The sequence below is a fragment of the Zingiber officinale genome, chromosome 5A, assembly GCF_018446385.1.
Source record: "Zingiber officinale cultivar Zhangliang chromosome 5A, Zo_v1.1, whole genome shotgun sequence".
NCBI lineage: Eukaryota > Viridiplantae > Streptophyta > Magnoliopsida > Zingiberales > Zingiberaceae > Zingiber > Zingiber officinale.
In genome coordinates this window covers 99572661-99592090 of record NC_055994.1, presented here as the reverse complement: position 1 = coordinate 99592090, position 19430 = coordinate 99572661, and the positions used below count along the sequence as shown (strand labels likewise).

Genomic DNA, 19430 nt, shown 5'->3' with positions numbered 1-19430 from the left:
AGAGCGTCCTCGTGCCGGAGTTATCGCCGGAAGATGTCCTTGGGGCCCTAGGGAGAGAACCCTAGGTCTTCCCTGTGGTTGCCGCCGAGAGAGGGAGAGAAGAAGGGGAGTCGGCGTGAGGTTAGGGTGAGGAGGAGAAAGTCACGAATAAAAATCTCATAACTCCTCTTCTAATTTCCTATTTATATTAAGTGGGTAATTTCGGCCCAACTTAAACTTAAATATAAATGTTTTCCTTCTCTTTCAGCACGGCCCTGCTGGGTTCAACTGGTTACTAACATTATCCCTAAGCCATAGGTCTCGGGTTCAATCCCCGCTTAGGCTATTTTGCTTTTCTAATTATTTTTGCTACTTCCGCTACTCTAAAAATTCCGGAAAAATATCTAAAAATTCCAGAATAATTATACTATATTTCTAAAATAGTTTTGAGAATTTTCGGGCGTTACAATCCCCCATACCTTATAAAAAGTTCGTCCTCAAGCTTAGAACAATTCTGGGTACTTCTGTCTCATGTTGGCTTCTGTCTCCCAAGTTGCCTCTTCTGCTGTGTGACTGTGCCAAATAACTTTGACTAATGATACTTCTTTGTTCCGCAATTTCTTAACTGCTCGGTCTATTATCTGAATAGGCCGACTGTCATAGCTGAGGTCTTCACGGATCTGTACCTACTGGGGCTCAATCATCTGGGTGGCATCTGGGGTATGCTTCTTCAGCATAGAGACATGAAATACGTTGTGACAGCTGACATTTCCTGGGGTAGCTCTAGCTCATATGCTACCTTGCCCACTCTTCTGCTAATAAGGTATGGTCCCACATATCTGGGACTTAGCTTGCCCTTCTTCCCAAAACGCATTACTCCTTTCATGGGAGCTACTCTGAGGAACACTGAATCCCCGATTGAAAACTCTAAGGGTCTGCGCCGTGTATCAGCATAGCTCTTCTGGCGGCTCTGAGCTGTCTCTATCCTCTGGCGGATCTGTTGTATAGCTGCTGTGGTATCTGCTACTAGATCTGTCTGAAGCTCTAGTTCTTTCTGTTCACCACTCTCATACCAGCAGATTGGAGATCTACACCTCCGCCCATAGAGAGCCTCGTAAGGTGTCATGCCGATAGTGGCCTGATAGTTGTTGTTGTATGCAAATTCTGCTAGACTCAGATATTTGCACCAACTTCCTTTGAAATCTAGGGCACATGCTCGGAGCATATCTTCGAGTACCTGATTTACTCGCTCCGTCTGTCCATCCGTCTGAGGATGGAAAGCTGTGCTGAACTTTAGCTTCGTGCCCAAAGCTGACTGTACACACTCCCAGAAGTGTGATGTGAACCTACTGTCTCTGTCTGAAATAATGGTTCGTGAGACTCCATGTAATCTAACGATCTCCTTGAGATACAACTGAGCTAGCTGTTCCATGGAGTAGGATATCCTGATAGCTAAGAAGTGGGCTGATTTAGTCAATCTGTCGACTATTACCCAGATGGTATCAAAACCATTCGTGGTTCTAGGTAATCCCACTATGAAGTCCATAGAAATGTCTTCCCACTTCTACTCTGGAATCTGAATAGGCTGCAAGACTCCTCCTGGTCGCTGGTGTTCTGCCTTAACCCTCTGACAGGTTAGGCAGGTGCTAACATATCGAGCGATGTCTCTCTTCATCCCAGGCCACCAAAAATGTTTCTTCAAGTCCTGATACATTTTGGTGGAGCCAGGATGCATCGCGTAGGGAGTCTTGTGAGCCTCGTCTAGGATTTTCCTCTGTAGTTCCTCCTGATCTGGAACACATAGCCTGTCACCGAAGTACAACACCCCGCTATCTGATATTCTGAACTCTCCACCTTCTGATTCTGCTAAACCTTGCTTGATTCTCTGAATTTCAGGATCCTGCTCCTGAGCTGTCTGGATGTCACCAAGCAAGGTAGACTCTAATGTCATAGTAGAGAGCTGTCCGACTATGAGTTCGAGACCGAAATCTGAGATCTCCTTCTGTAGGGGCGGTGACATGGCTGCTAAAGATAATAGGGTAGCACTGGACTTTCTGCTGAGGGCATCTGCTACCCTATTTGCTTTTCCTGGGTGATAGAGGATGTCTATGTCGTAATCTTTGACCAGCTCTAGCCATCTGCGCTGTCGCATATTCAGATCCTTTTGAGTGAAGAAGTACTTCAGACTCTGATGATCTGTATACACTCTGCACTGAGCTCCATACAAGTAATGTCTCCAAATCTTGAGAGCGAACACTACTGCTGCAAGCTCAAGGTCATGAGTAGGGTAATTCTTCTCATAGTCCTTGAGTTGTCTGGAGGCATAGGCTATCACCTTACCATCTTGCATCAGTACTGCTCTTAGTCCCAATTTGGAGGCATCACTGTAAATGTCGAAACTGTCTGTATTTTCTGGTAAAGTTAGAATAGGAGCACTGGTCAATCTCCTTTTCAGCTCGCTGAAACTGTTCTCGCAGTCCTCTGTCCACTGAAATTTTCTGTTCTTTCTGGTAAGAGCTGTCAGTGGGGAGGCTATCCTGGAGAAATCCTCTACGAATTTCCTATAGTAACCTGCTAATCCCAGAAAGCTTCTGATCTCACTGACGTTCTTGGGTCTTTTCCAATTGCTCACAGCTTCTATCTTACTGGGGTCTACCATGATACCATCCTTTGAGATGATGTGACCCAGGAAGGACACCTGATCTAACCAAAATTCACATTTTGTGAACTTGGCGTACAACTGGTTCTGCTGAAGGGTCTGCAATACTGCTTTCAGGTGTTCTGCGTGTTCTTCCTGAGTTCCTGAATAGATAAGAATGTCATCGATGAACACGATAACGAACTTATCTAAGTACTCTCTGAATACCCTATTCATGAGGTCCATGAAAGTAGCTGGAGCATTTGTCACGCCAAAGGGCATGACTACGAACTCATAATGTCCGTATCTGGTCCTGAATACTGTCTTCGGTATGTCCCCTTCTTTGACCTTCACCTGATGATAACCTGATCTGAGGTCTATCTTAGAGAACACTGCTGCTCCCTTTAGCTGATCGAACAGGTCATCAATTCTGGGAAGAGGATACCTGTTCTTGATGGTAACTTGGTTCAGCGGTCTTGTAGTCATACACAAAGCATGCTTCCGTCCTTCTTCTTCACGAACAATACTGTGCTCCCATGGTGAGTGACTAGGACGATGAAGCCCTTGTCAAGCCCTGTAGTTCCTTCAGTTCTGCTGGAGCCATGCGGTAAGGTGCTTTGGAGATAGGATTTGTACCGAGAATGAGCTCTATCTCAAATTCGATCTCCCTGTCTGGTGCTAGGTCTGGTAACTCTTCAGGGAAGACTGCTGGGTAGTCACATACGACTCGGACCTCTGCTAGCTGTTGGTCCTTGTCCTGACTGGTACCGACTACGTGTGCTAAGAACCCCGTACATCCTGAATCCATCAACCTCTGTGCCTTCAGAGCTGAGAGAAACTTCTTGACCTTTCTTCTTGGTTCCCCGATGTATTCAAACTGTGCTTCTGCTTCGGGTTGGAATATGACTTTCTGTTTACGGCACTCTATGGAAGCACCATATCTAATCAGGAAGTTCATTCCAAAGATGACATCGTAGTCAGTCATATCTAGCACTATCAGATCACAAAAGAATTCTCTGTCTGCTATAATAACTGATACTGCTTTGAGCTAGTGCGTAGATGCCATAATTTCTCCCGAAGGTAATGTCGTCAGAAACTGACTACTGAGTACCTCTGGAGGTATTGCTAACTTGTTTGCGAATGCCCTGGCTATATAAGAATGGGTTGCCCCCGTATCGAATAAGACAGTTGTTATTTGCTGAAAAATACTAATCTGACCTGTAACAACTGTCGAGGCATTTGCTATGTCCTCTCTGGTGATTGAGTAGATCCTCGCATTGGTCATAGCTGGAGGGGCTTCTAATCTGCCCTGGCTGATGTGTGGACCATCTAAAGCGGCCTGCATCTGATGTAACTGAGCTGGCTGGCCTCCGTACTGAATCGGCTGTGGCTGAGGAAAGATGGTCTTGTTTGAGCACCGCTTGGCCATGTGCCCTTCTTGTCCACATTCAAAGCATCCTCGTGTGCCCTTACGACAAACTCCTGGATGAAATTTCCCACAAGTAGAACACTTTGGATAACTGGGTTGCTCTGGCTGGTCCTCCTTTTGGGTAACTCCTGGTTTGCGCTTGTTGTTGGAGTTCCCTCTCCAGTTAGAGCCATGAGAGTTGTGGCCCTGCTGTTTCTGAGTACCTGGCCCTCCTTGACCTTTGGTTGTTCTGGGAGGATTTGCTTCTGCTGTTTGAGATTATTCTGGTCGTGCTCAGTGGTCAAGGCGCTGCTGACTAGTTCTTCGGTGGTTTGTGGCCTGTGGATGCCGCCAGCCACGTTCATTGCTATTTTGAGCATCAACCGGACTCGTTCTTTTTCTGTGCCGACTAGTTCGGGCATAGACGAGCCAACCTGTTGAATTTCTTCACGGCTTCCTCCACTGAAAGGTTGCCCTGACGAAACTCGTGAACTCGTCATAGTGGCGGTTCGTGACCCGCATGTGAAAGAATTCCTCAAAGAACTCCTTCTCGAAGTCAGCCCATGACATCTGGTTCACTGGGCGCTTCGCTCTGATTCTCTCCCACCACATGCGTGCATCCCCTGTCAGGCAGAAGGAGGCACACTTCACCTTCTCGTGTTCTGGCCAGTCCAGAAGCTCCATCGTACTCTCCAGTGTTTTGAACCAGGCTTGTGCATCCCATGGTTCACTAGTGCCTGAGAAGTTCTCTGGCTTGACTCTCTGCCACTGGATCAGATAGGCTTCTCTCCTTGCCTCTGTTGCTGGGGCTACTGGTGCTGTAGGCTGGACTGGTGGAACCTCTAAGATCACTGGAGTCGTCAGATTTGGTTCCGGGGTGACTGTGGGGGTATTCTGCTGATTAGCCCTGAGGGTGGCTATCTCCTGTTGTTGTTCAGCTAGCTGCTGCTGTAACTGAGCCACTAACGCTGTAAGGTCTGGGGGAGGCACTGAACTGCCTGCCTCATGCTGGGGCTCAGTAGCTGGTGTCCTTCTAGCTGGGCGTCCTCGTGCCATCTCTAAAGACATGAAGGACAGGACATGCATAACTAATACAATTATAATTGTATAACTATTGCTATCATGTTATCTATTATCACATACTAACATGCATCAGTTATCTATAAACATGAACTATAATAAGAAAGCAAGAAACCTAATTAAAGCAGAGGTATTCTTACTTGGAAGCTGCAAGTTCAATGCTGATGTGTGTGTAGGAAGTATGGAACACTGCGGAAATCTGGATTGATTAAAATTTTGCTAAACTGATTACTGTAAACTCTGATCTTAATATTCTAGGTGTACCTAGGAGTTGTACACATGCTAGGGAAGACAATCTATGCCTCTCAGATGTCCTACTAGCTATAATCAGGCACTTCAATCGATCCGTGGATCGATTGAAGTGCCTGATTATAGCTAGTAGGACATCCGAGAGGCATAGATTGTCTTCCCTAGCATGTGTACAACTCCTAGGTACACCTAGAATATTAAGATCAGAGTTTACAGTAATCAGTTTAGCAAAATTTTAATCAATCCAGATTTCCGCAATAGTAGTTTAGCACAGCATAACGTAACGGTCCGGCCTCGCAGCCTATTCAGTAGGAGGCGGGTCGTTACAAACATATAATGATAAAATGACATATTTTTCTTTTTCCATTTTCAGTAAAACACAATGATCCTCATTGATCATCTCGAAACCATAAGATAAAATGACTTCGTTAAATCTTATGTTCCATTGTCTTGACGCTTGCTTTAGCCCATATAAAGACTTTCTAAGTCTACATACATTCTGCTCTTAGCCTTCAGTAATGAAATCTTCTGGTTGAACCATATAGATTTCATCATCAAGATCACCGTTAAGGAAAACAGTTTTTACATCCATTTGATATAATTCCAAGTCATAATGTGCCACAAAGACCAAAATAACTCGTATTGACACAAATTTAACTACGGGAGAAAATGTCTCTTCAAAGTCAATACCCTCCATTTGGGTATATCCTTTTGCAACTAAACGAGCTTTGTATCTATTAATCGATCCATCAGCTTTCCTCTTTATTTTGAGAATCCACTTATTCTCAATAGCCCTTCGGCCTAGAGGAGGATCGACTAAGTCCCAAACATAATTATGAATCATGGACTTCATTTCTTCAACCATTACAGTTTTCCATTTTTCTCTAACTCTACATCCCAATGCTTCCTCAATGGATTGAGGTTCGTCGTCGTCAATTGGAAGTATAACCAATGCCTCATTCTCAATATCAAACCTCTTCTTAGGTTTGATCTTACGAACACTTCTCCGTAAGTTGGGCTGTTGAGAAGTCAACTCATGACTCGGCATATCACTCCCACTCGGTTGACTAGACTCAGGTGTCCCTTTTGACACCTCTCTTATTGATAATATCTCATCCTCCTCAAATAGAGGAACATTTTTATCAACATTACCTCTGATTGAAAACTCTGTTTCAAGAAAAATCGCATCTCTCGAATCTATTTCGGAGATGGTTCCATCTAGTTGCTCACCTATGAAAACATAACATTTGGAGGTCTCATGATATCTTATAAAGATACATTTCTTACCTCTAGGCCTTAGTTTTCCATACTTGTGAGAACTATTATGAACATAAGCAGCTGACCCCCAGGGTCTCAGATTACTCAAATCTGGTTTTCTGTCTGTCCAACGTTCATATGGGGTAGATGGAACTGACTTTAAAGGCACTTTGTTAAGTATATAGGCTGTAGTTAATAATGCATCTCCCCAATAGGAGATTGACAAATTAGTTTGTGCCATCATAGACCTAATCATTTCAAGAAGAATTTTATTTCTTCTTTCAGCTACCCTATTTTGTTGTGGAGTTCCAGGGATTGTCAGCTGTCTAATAATCCCTCTATCATTACATATTGTCTTGAACATATCAGACAAATACTCCCCTCCACGGTCAGTGCGTAAAGTCTTAACTTTATATTCCGTTTGATTCTCAACTTCGTTCATATAACGAATGAAGCAATCTAATGATTTAGATTTGTGAGAAATCAAATACACATGACCGAACCTAGAGAAATCATCAATAAATGTAATGAAATAGGAAGCTTCATGTCTAGCATTCACATTCATTGGGCCACAAATATCCGAATGAATTAACTGCAATGTTGATTCAGATCTAATAGTCTTACTAAATGGTTTCCTAGTTGCTTTTTCAGCAAGACAATGCTCACATATAGACAATTGAATCTTAGCCCGAGTGCCTAATAGACCCTCTCTAGCCAACCGATTCATACGTTCTTGTCCTATGTGTCCTAATCTAGCATGCCAAATCCCATCAGTTATATCTACATCACTAGTTAGAGCAATGTTTGAAAAACAACCATCAGTAGCATAATTGACATCTGGTTCTACATCAAGAACCATAAAATCATTTGTTGAAAAATCATGTCCGATTGACACTGAGTCAATCTTAAGTTCAACAGACCGGCTGTAAAAATTAATACAATACCCTAAATCAAGAAGACACGTAACGGAAACAAGATTCCATCGAATTTCAGGAGCATACAGGACATCATGTAGAAACAAAACTCTACCACCACGGAGGTTGAGTTTGCAAGTGTCGACTCCTTTGACTTCAACTCTTGCATTGTTTCTCACATAGTTCCACTTGTTGCCAGCTGATACCCGACGGTACTCAACAAATGTAACTCACTCTCGAGCTACATGGTTGGTTGCTCCCGAATCTATAATCCACAAAGGATAAGAATCAGCTAACAACACTGAGCTAGCAACAAAATGCTCTTGAAAAGAAGACACTTGGATTTACCTTTTTTGGCTCAGTGCACTCCCGAGCGAAGTGACCCTTCTTACCGCAGTTAAAACAAGTCAACTTGTTTTTAGATTTCTTTCCGGTCTTTACTATTTTCTTGATTGGGCACTGTCGCACAGTAGCAGCTTCTTGCTTCTTTCCCTTCCCTTTCTTGAACCATTTCTTTTTCTTGGATCCATATTATCCAGCAGAACCTACTATTGATGCAATATCCCCTGGGTCAGGTTGACCAGGTTGACTAAGCTTGAGTTGGCTCAAGCTTGAGTTTTGATGTTTGAGTTTCGATGTTTGACAATACATGGAGATTGCAGATCTGGTCAAGGTTGACCAGGTTGATGTGATAAAGAGTCAAGTAGGTCAAGGAGGACCGGATACTTGACTGGGAAAGTCCTAATTGGAGGTTAGGCAAGGGAAAATCCTGGTGAGTGAAGCCAGGTGAAAGACCTAGTGAGTGGAGCTAGGCAGTTGGAAGTCCTGGTGAGTGAAGCCAGACAGTTGGGAAAGTCCTGGTGAGTGAAGCCAGACAGGTAAAACTCCTGGTGAGTGAAGCCAGGCAGGTAGAAGTCCTGGTGAGTGAAACCAGGTATGTGAAAGTCTTGGTGAGTGAAGCCAGGCAGGGGAAAGTCCTGATGAGTGAAGCCAGGCAATGGAAAGACCTGGTGAGTGAAGCCAGGCACGAGAAAATCCAGATGGGTCAAGAGTGACCGGACATCTGGTGGAAGTCCAAGTGGGTCATGGAGGACCGGACACTTGGCACGAGACGCTAAGTCCAAGTGCATCAAGGTTGACCTGACATTTGGCAAAGAGAAAGTCCAGATGGGTCAAAAGTTGACCGAACACTTAGCGGTCGTAAGTCCAATAGGGAGTTGGCATGGAACTAGGAAGTTCGGACGTAGTAAACTTCCGAAGGCCATAACTTTTGACTCGGATATCGGAATGAGGTGATCTTGGATGCAAAACGAAGCTAATTTCAAGCTCTATCCAGTTTTCTACTTTTAAATCGATTGGGGGGGGGTTCAATCGATCGGTCAATCAATTGGTTGATGTGAATTCATGCAGAAATGGGCTGAATCGATTGGTCAATCGATTGAGAGAGTTTCTGAGTGAACAGTAAGCTTCTGAATCGATCAATTGATTGATTGAAACCTCCAATCGATCGGTCGATCGATTGGAGCGTTGGAAATTGCTCGAGAAGCCTTGAATCGATCGAGCAATCAATTTAGGATGATTCTAGAGAGCACAGAGGCTCTCTGGATCGATCGGTCGATCAATCCAAAGCCTCCCCAATCGATTGGGAGCAATCCAATCGATTGGGATTCGACCGTTGGCGCAAATATAGACGTTGGCGAGCGTTTTCTTTGATAGAGCTTCATCTCTTCTCCACGGGCAATCACAGCAAAGCTCTACAGCTATCCTTTCTTCCTCACCGCCAATTCTTGAAGGTTCTTGGAGGCGCATCTAAGTCAAGAGGCGAGTTGAAACAAGAAGAAGAAGAAGCTAGGGTTTTCATTGTAATCTTGTAAGATTCATTTGTATTTTACTTCTTTCTTTCTCATTATTGTATCGTGAGGTTGTAAGGCTTCTCCGCCTTCGGTAGTTACCGAAAAGGAGTGTTTTATAGTGGAGGGTGCGTGAGTGTGTGGATTCTTGGACTAGTCACATCTTCTTGAGGTGGATACCAAGTAAATCCCTAGAGTTAGCGTTTGTGTGTTTGTTTTCTTGTCTTTCCACTGCACATCATCCCAAGAGCAAGCAACGACGAGCACGACGATTGCGACGAGCTATTCACCCCCCTCTAGCTACATCTCGGTCCCAACACCTACAGCCACATAGGCTTGTCCATAAATCCTTCCGGATTCAACTCTCTCCGCCTCCAATTCTACATGGTGTGAGACGTCAGTGAAAGTCTTGATACTTTCACTATGAGTTAGGATGCTTCATGGTCTCCCAAGAATCTGGAAGTGAACGAATAACTGCTTGAACCTGTTATTCATCAGTCAACTCATGACCAGCAGTTTTAAGCTTCCGAATCATGTTCGACATCTCCCTGAGGTGTTGAACCATTGATACATTCGGACGCTTTTTGTAGCTGTCAAACTTGATTGTCAGTTGTCGAACCTTGCTCAGACTTACTCCACTGTATTTTTCTTTAAGGGCTGCCCAGACTACATGAGCCGTAAGATATGACTCATACTCAAAAGCTAGGTCGTCTACCATTGAACTAATCAATATGCCCTTTGCAGTAGAGTTCTTTTTCTTCCATCCCTTATAGGCATCAAGATCTCGTCTGTGTTGTGGCACCATTTACAGGTTCTTCCATAACCTGATTTACAGTCTCCAGAACTTCTTGTTCCTCAAGTACATACTGTATCGTGAGATGCCAGATCTTATAGTTATCCCCATTAAGTTTTTCACCTTTGTTGAGTTCAGCTATTATGTTTTTGGTTGTCATAATCTATCATAAATAAACACATTATTTAGTATTCAGTGTAAATCATATGCATGTAATTTATGATTGACTCAATATTACTTTGAGTTGGTTTACAAAATCAAGTGACAACTATGTTTTCGCTCATCATTCGTATGACCAATTAAATTAATATTAATCAATTATATTACATACATCCCAACAAATGAACCAATCATTTTTAATATCAAGAATTATTTAATTAAATGAACTAATCATTTAATATATCATGATTTTTTTAATTAAATGAACTAATCATTTAATACTTCATGAACTAATCATGCATCATGTCAAGTAAACATCATAAATAAATGAGCATATCATTAACATAAAATTATGCTACATAATGTTAACATATAACTAACTGACATGAATGAAAATGGACTAAATATTGTTCGCACATAACGACAATAGCAATAACAGAACTCTAGTAAACTAAATAGGCTACTACCACTCCCACTAAGGCAGACACTAGTGCAGTGGCCAATATTATCCCTTTCAGCCTGGACTTATTTGGGGTAATCTCAGGCAGGACAGCTTCAAGATTCTCTATAGGATCCACAATTGGATCCTCTTCTGGTTCCTCCTCGATCATTTCTGGGTCCTCTTCGAACTCTTCAGGATCCTCTTCAGTCATATGGTGAAATAGTTCCTCACATAATACAGAATATGTGACGCGTCCTTGATGACGCCCCCAAATATAGTATGCTATCATCCTTGGATTTTTCTTGCAATGAATGCATTAAAGCCCAAATCCTATAGCTGTCTAGGACTGAAACTCTTCTCGCTTAAGTTTCCAAAACAGATCATCAAGCTGTTCAATGTGTTCGTCGACTCCATAAGTAGAGTTATACTCTATCTCCTGAATATCCTCCTTGAGCTAATTTCGTCGCACTTCGCGACGAGTCAATGTGGTAATCGTCCGTACCATATGAAAAATTGAAATTAAAAATAAGTCAGTACAAAACCGACTAACCAGTACAAAATCGATTTATTTCAATTTATATAGGCGTAGTACCAACATAATAAATCAAGAAAAACAAATATTCTCGATTTTCAGGAGTTCAAGTCGACAATTAGAACTGATCTAATTGGTCAGACACATTGGATCGGTTGATTAAGAATCCAGATCCTAAGCTCGGTCCATTTTCCTTAATTAAAACTAATCTAATTGGACAGGAATTTTTGTACCTATGTCCTGTTACTGTTTGATCTAAATCTATTTCTACCAATTTCAGACTTATTGATCAAACTCAGGTCCGTTTGATCATACCAATGTCCATTAGTTTAAGTCAGACTGATTAGAACAAATCTAATCATTTTGATCAAATATGACCCAATAGAACAAATCTGGTCATTTGATCATATTTGACCTATGCCTAATTAATCAACTCAAATTGATTCGGGTTTGAATTAAATTGATTCGATTAAACTAACTAATGATTTAAATCTGAACGGGGTCTAAGTGGATCAAAATTACTAGCGGCCATTATATACATGATGAATTAATTAAACTCAATTTTCAATTAATTAACACATGCAAATAAAATTAATGAAACATTAACCGCAAGTATGCATTGGAAAAATTCAACCGTGCATGAGTTATATATACATATATATATTTTTTTTAATTTTATTTTGTATGCGACAACTTTTTTGTTTTTAGTTTTTTTTTTTTTTTTTTGCATGCACCGTGCTTCACGAATGCACTATTTTTCCGCCGGCGCCATGGCCACGATCGACCACACCGATGTTGCACCTTCCACCCATTACCTCCATGCAATCGTGATAGATAAAGTCGCCGGTCACGAAGGTCAATCTCCAGCCTACTAGGGTGGCCGCCGGTCCTATCCGACACCAAATAACCTTCTATAGGTCTGACATGATCGCCGACGATGGTTCTGCCCGTCCTAGCCACCAACACATAGTCGGCCAGCCAGGACGCCATCGACGACCACAGACTGCTGTTGCCGGCAAATTCCTGCAGCGTCGTGATTTTACAAATTTGGCACAGCGCTGTCGAGTAGCAATGCTAACGCCAATGGTGACTCTTACCAACGACCCTGTCGCCGATCTCCCTGCCGTTATGTAGTTGCCGACGCTTGTTTGCTACGACACATTAGTCATGCAAAAACAACCACAAGAAATGGCAAAGCGAGAAAATATTCGTACGACGATTTCATAATTCGTCTTAAGCATTTAGAAATAACTATGCATTCTGATACCAAGGTAGATTATTCTAAATGCATAAAAGATGAATTAATTAAAGCGGTAAAAACTTACAGCGATCTCCCGCAGATCCGCAATCGCTAATGACGAAACTCGTTGTTGGAAGAGCGATCACAGGATCGGAAAGCCCTCCACGATTCCACGAACCAAATCCTACCGCCTCAGATGTCCTTCTCTAGCTCTCGTTGCCTTCTCGCAATTTCACACCCCTGATGATCCTTGGACGCATCATTTATAAAGGGAAATGACCCAAGGGTAAAATGAACTTTTCCATTAAAAATAGTGGGGAACGTGGATATGTTCCCACGCCCCCACTCTCCCCATTTCCTACAAATACATCAAACTAAAACTCATTTAGATATCTATAGTTAATTCCAATGTTTACTCTTAACAAACATCTTTTAAACCTTTTTGAAGGCTCCAAATATTTTATCTTTTTTTTATTATTTTTTGTCTTATTATTATTTTTTTCCTTGTCTTTTGTAGAGTTAGGGTTTGAGATTATTTAAATATTTATTTAGTTTTTTATCAATAATATTCTATCGTTTCTTTTTTTCCAAAATGACGAGATTTTAGATGTCTATTACTTGGTATTCATGGAATCAATAGATCTTTAAAAGATTATTTTCAACATTTGTGTTTGAAATAAAATATTCAATAACTTTTGCTATGTTAATTATTTTGTTGACCTTTAAATTGAGTCATTTTGTAAATCAAATGAATACTCTTAAGGTTAAATAATAATAATAATAATAATAATAATATTATTATTATTATTATTATTATTATTATTATTATTATTATGATAATATAAATTTTATACTCTTTTATTTTATTTTATTATTATAAATTTTATTTTGATGTAGTAGTTATAAATTTATAACTGCTATCACATGGATACTTCACTCTGATCAATACTAAAAAAAAAATTATATTGTAGCAATTATAGTTCATTCGATTTTGATCAACACTAATAACTGTTAGGACCTTGCCGTAAGGGAGAGGGGGGTGAATAGCTTCTCATCTAAATCATTCACTTCTTATAATGTTAGTGCATAGCATAATACAAAACAAATTAACAAGTAGAAAGTTAAACTAAAACAAGAAGAGTGAAGACAAGTAAATCACAAAGACACGCTCAATTACGTGATTCGGAGATAAAGCTCCTACTCCAAGGATATCTGTAAGGTGGACGATCCCGATCTGTCGGTGGATAATTCCTCAGAAAACTCCGGCTAGCTCAAACCTCCTTCTTGATGGAGAAACCTCACCACAACGTTGATTCAAAACCCTTATATCACAAGAAGAGCTTGGAGCACTTAGGAGACTTCTAATAGACTTTAACTAAGCCTATTTAGTCAACCATGGCCAAGCACCCCGAACTTTCTTAAATAGAATTCGGGAGAAAACACAAGTTGTGTTTCCCACCACCAGTCGACTGGTACAACCACTAGTCGATTGGTCCTAAGTGAAATTTGACCGTTACAAGCCAACGATCGACTACTAGTCGACTGATAAAAACACCAGTCGACTGCTACAGTAACGTTATAGTGACACTGAAATTTTACCCTGAGTACAGTCTTTCATGCACTTATCCTTGCCCACATAACCTAGACCTAGCATTCTAGCCTTTTCCATCAGCCTCGCGTCTCTCGGATGCCTCCCCATCCTTCACACCTTGCCTTCTGGAGTTTCCATCGTTCTTGTTATTATTATCGGGTTTTTCTTTGCTAAGAGGTCGCGCTTCCGGGACTTCATCCATTGTCAAGTCACACTTGGACTTACGTTGTCAAGACTACATGTTTGGACTTACACCGCCAATACTCACCTTTGAACTTTTCTCCTTGGCAAAGATCACACTTGCAAGGCTACGTTTGGTTGGGTGTAATGTAATCTAGCTTGTAATGTAATCAAATTTGTAATGTAATGTAATGTAATCTTGATTACATTACTACGTTTGGTAATGTAATGTATGTAATCTTTGATTACAAATGTGATTACATTCTTTTGTTTGGTGTCCATTATTTTTTATAAGAATGTAATTCATATTATTATAAAATGACAAAAATATCCTGTGACCTCTATCGGCGGTCACCACACCTCTGCCAGAGTTTGCGGTAGCCATCGGCAACCAACGGCCGGCGATCGGCGGCCGTCGACTGGTGGCGGCCGGCGCCGTCGACTGGCGGCGGCCGACGGCCGGCGACCGGCGGCGGCCGACGGCCGGCGACCGGCGGCGGCCGACGGCCGGCGACCGGCGGCGGCCGACGGCCGGCGACCGGCGGCGGCCGGCGACGGCCGGCGACCGGCGGCGGCCGACGACGAAGGTCGGCTACCGGTGGCGGGCGGCGGTCGACAACAGACTAGGGGTATATTCGGCATTTAAAATTTGGTGAAACAATGACCTCGTAATGTAATCGGATTACATAGCATTTGCTTTGTAATCCAGATTACAAATCTTCACTACCTTTTAATCCAGATTACATTACATTACAACTTTTAAATCAAACCAAATAAAATAATCGACTTTGTAATGTAATCTGGATTACATTACAAGATAGATTACAGGCTACCAAACGCAGCCTTGGACTCTCCTTATTGTACCTGTATCCTATACACTCACAAAGTATATCAAATACAACAATAAACTTAAATTAAACATTTGCCTAAATATCAAAATCTAAAATACCTAAATTGCTCCAATAATACAATTCATAACTTTTATAACACATATGCTTTATTTTGGTGAATATAGGTCAAAATTAAGTTTAGTAATTACGAACCATAATTGCTACCACATGAATAATTTATTTTTTTGTCAATACTAATTAGTATTATGTTATAATAGTTATAAAATCAGTTACTATAACCGTATAATATACTAGCTATGGAATCATTCTATTACAATTATGCAATAATTATGGAATCGTAACTAATATAATTACGTTTTAATTTTGATGGTGTAGTTGCTATAATAGTATAAAAATAAAGGCGCTTTCGAATTTTAATAATAAATATAAAAAAGAACGTCCTATATCGTTCCAATAAAAAAAATACATCCATAGGACTTTTGTCAAAAAGAAACCACGCTACAATTTATAATTTCCTTTTCTTTTGTAAGAATAAATCATGGTAGGGATTGCTTGAGTGTATAAATTATATTTATATATTTGATTATAAAAAATAAAGTTAAAATATTAAATACTTTTATTTTATTTTATTATTCTTAGAAAAATGTTGTCCTTGTGATGGGACAATTGGGCCTCTCAAGTAAAGCCCAATATCAGTGAAGCCCAACACACTAGCTACGCTTTCTATTTTAAGTAAAAAAATGACCAGAAGCGTAGATAGATATCATACATTTCGTATGGTACGGAGGAGGGAAGGCAACCCTTCCTTCCCCAATATTGTTATTGTTAGATGGAAGAAAGAAATCTCTTGAAGAAAAATTGAAGATCAAATCGGAGTTAATAGCAGGGGCCGCGGCGTCGGCGGCTGTCTCTCTCATCCATGGCGGGGCAATCGCGGAAGTGGATGGTGGTGGCGGCGGCGGTGTGGATCCAGGCGTTCACCGGCACCAACTTCGACTTCTCGGCCTACTCGTCTGAGCTGAAGGCGGCGATGAGGATCTCGCAGGTGCAACTCAACTACCTGGCCACCGCCTCCGACCTCGGCAAGGCTCTCGGCTGGTCCTCCGGCCTCGCCCTCCTTTATCTCCCCCTGCCCGTCGTCCTCCTCCTCGCCGCCGCCATCGGCCTCGCCGCCTACGGCGCCCAGTGGCTCCTCATCACCGGCCGCATTTCCCTCTCCTACTTCCCTGTACGTTCCCTTTCATTCCTAGTATATTTTTTCCTATTAAAATATAGATGTTTTCCTTCTTTCCTACGATTTTTCTCGACAAGTTATTAAGGTTTTCTGATCGTTCCTTTTTTTTTTCTCAGTATCGTTCATTTATCATCTTTCTCTATAGTTTTTTTTCCCCTTCTAGACCATCTGTGTCGTTCCTCTGTTCATCCTGTGAGATTCTGATTGAATGGAGAGAGCAAAGGAACACCATTCCAATTTGCTTGGCCGACCGAACGCCAAGTCAACTCTCATCCGCCTTTAGATTGAGACAACTCCTTAGATTTCTTCCACACGAAGGTAAAATATTACGGGTAAGAGTCAAAAGGAGGCTCTTTTTATTAAAGGGAGTTTTTAAAAAAAAAAAATTAATAAAAAGGATCTAAGTAAAATAACATAATCAACCTCAAAAACATTATTAATTTCCATCCACGTTAAATCCTAAATCTATCGAATTGATTATAATAACTATGACTTCCTAGTTGTTACCACTAGATTCAACATATTCACATAATATTTATGTAGTTAGTAGCTATGAAATTGTAATGGTTCATATTTTAAATGGTATCTATGTGAATTTATAAACGGCGTTCATCTATGATTGATGAACAGTTATTTCGGTTGGTACAGGTATTTCTGTTGTGCTTGTTGGCCGGTTGCAGCATCTGTTGGTTCAACACCGTCTGCTTCGTCCTCTGCATCCGCAACTTCTCCCTCGACCGCTCCCTCGCCCTCGGCCTCACCATCAGCTTCAACGGCCTCAGCGCCTCCCTCTACGCCCTTGCCGTTAACGCCGTCTCTTCCTCCTCCTCCTCCGCCTACCTCCTCCTCAACGCCGCGCTCCCCCTCCTCGCCTCCACCGCCGCCCTCCTCCCCATCCTCCGCCGCCCTTCTGCCGCTCTCCTCCTCGACTCCCCCTCCCACGACTCACACATCTTCGTCCTCCTCCACATCCTCGCCTTCTTCACCGGCCTCTACCTCCTCTTCCTCAACTCCCTTTCCTCATCGAGCCTCACCAACGCGCGCATCCTCCTCGCCGGCGCGGTCATCCTCCTGATTCTTCCCGTCTGCGTCCCCGGCCTCATCTGCTCCCGCGACTGGTCGCGACGCAACATCTACTCCAGTTCTCTGTTCGGCTTCTTCGGCGGCGCCGTCGATGACTTTGAGCTGCAGAAGCAACTCGTCGGGAGCGACGAGGAGGAGAGTACCGGCAGCAACGTGATTATGAACGATAACGACTGGGACGGCGGCGACGATGCTGATGCCGGGCAACACTATTGCTCTTGCCGCGGGTTGATGAAGGGCAAACTGGCGGCGATCGGAGAAGAGCACAGCGTCGCGAGGCTCGTCCGCCGCATCGATTTCTGGCTCTACTACGTCGCTTACTTCTGCGGCGCCACCGTCGGGTTGGTCTACAGCAACAACCTCGGCCAGATCGCGCAGTCGTTGGAGAAGGATTCCCAAACCACCACGCTCATCACCGTCTACTCCTCCTGCTCATTCTTCGGCCGGTTGCTCTCCTCCGCCCCCGACTTCCTCCGCCAGTACGCTTAATCGCCATTGATTCTCAAATTTAGCATCATTAATTAATGAATGAATCAACGCAGTAAAATAATGGTTCTGGCAGGAAGATCCACTTCCCGAGGACAGGGTGGCTGGCCGTAGCGGTGGTGCCGCTGCCGGTGGCGTTCTTCCTCCTGGCAGAGTCCGGAGACATGGACGCGTTGCTGGCCGGCACGGCCTTGATCGGGCTCAGCTCAGGGTTCATCTTCTCCGCGGCCGTCAGCGTCACCTCGGAGCTCTTCGGCCCCAACGGCCTCGGCGTCAACCACAACATCCTCATCACCAACATTCCTCTGGGGTCGCTCCTCTACGGCCTGCTCGCCGCCCTGATCTACGACGCCAACGGCAAAACCATGGCGCCGGTAGTGGTCCTGCGCGACGGAATGGTGGTTTGCATGGGGAGGAAGTGCTACGCCAAGACGTTCTTGTGGTGGGCGTGCATCTCGCTGGTGAGTTTGGCTTCGAGCCTGGCTTTGTACTTCCGGACAAAGGCGTTGTATCGGCGCGCTGCGCGCCCGCGGCCGCACCCGCCGCCGGCAGGGGAGCAAGTGGTCGAGCCCGAGCCCGAGCCCGAGCCAGAGCCAGCCGCTGGCTAATTAACAAAACAAATCCATGCACACAGAAAATATTCGATGCCAATTAACTTATTAACTACAAGGAAAATCTCACTTCAATTTGTATGTCTTTTAATTTAATTTACTTCCAAAACAAGTTACGTAGATTAATTTAAATGAGTCTTAAAATTTAATTCTAAAACTTAGATCTTTGCAGAACAATACTGATCATGTCCGAACGCTGACTCAACGGACGCTAGGCACGTGGTGCTCTCCGATTGCTGATATAGATCTCCGGCTAGTCGTACGAAGTTCCGGCGAACTTGCACAGAAGTCGGGCCGGGAAGGGGTTCCCGGCGGCGACCCTCCGACGCTCAAGTCAGGCAAGCAAGTAGTGAAAAAGGTGGCTTCAAAGATGTCTCCCCTTACCTCCGGTGAAGTATGCGGCTCTTTATATAGAGCGGTGAAAGAGCTCCTACACGTCCACCGAGGCGCGTACGTATCCGCAGCCCATACCTCGGTATGTGTCTGTCAGAAAGCTTACCTGACGCCATACTGCTACAGTGCAATCACGTCTTCGATGGGACAACAGAACACCTCGTTGTCAGACTTGGAGTATGGCCTAGCCATAGGACTTGACGGCTTGTCAGAAGATGTTCCTGTCATTCTTTACCCACCACCGCCCGGGACGCCCATCCGGCCGGCTGGACGAAGAGCGTCGTCCGGACGGCCCTCATCCCCTGCGCCGGCCGGGCGGCACGCCCATCACGTCCCGCTTGTCGTTTGCATTGATATGCTGGGGAGACTTCCGGGCGGGTGCTACGTAAGGACTGTTAGCACTATGCTACCTTATATCTTCGACCAAGCCTGCTCGGCCCATTCTTCTCTGTTCGGCCGA

At 43.4% G+C, this 19430-nt stretch overlaps 1 protein-coding gene across 1 annotated transcript; it reads left to right on the top strand.

The window, feature by feature from the left end:
* The first annotated feature begins 15923 nt into the window (after nt 1-15923).
* LOC121981201 (protein NUCLEAR FUSION DEFECTIVE 4-like) lies at nt 15924-18705 on the top strand. The gene is made up of 3 exons (XM_042533613.1): nt 15924-16391; nt 17046-17959; nt 18043-18705. Exons 1-3 carry the CDS (start codon nt 16083-16085, stop codon nt 18572-18574), a joined length of 1755 nt encoding a protein of 584 aa, XP_042389547.1. The 5' UTR covers nt 15924-16082; the 3' UTR covers nt 18575-18705.
* Nucleotides 18706-19430: the final 725 nt, after the last annotated feature.

Coding starts and splice junctions, on each gene's coding strand:
- LOC121981201 (XM_042533613.1), top strand. CDS start 16,083: ATGGCGGGGCAATCGCGGAAGTGGATGGTGGTGGCGGCGGCGGTGTGG. Junction 16,392..17,045: donor TTTCCCTCTCCTACTTCCCT/GTACGTTCCCTT, acceptor CGGTTGGTACAG/GTATTTCTGTTGTGCTTGTT. Junction 17,960..18,042: donor GCCCCCGACTTCCTCCGCCA/GTACGCTTAATC, acceptor TGGTTCTGGCAG/GAAGATCCACTTCCCGAGGA.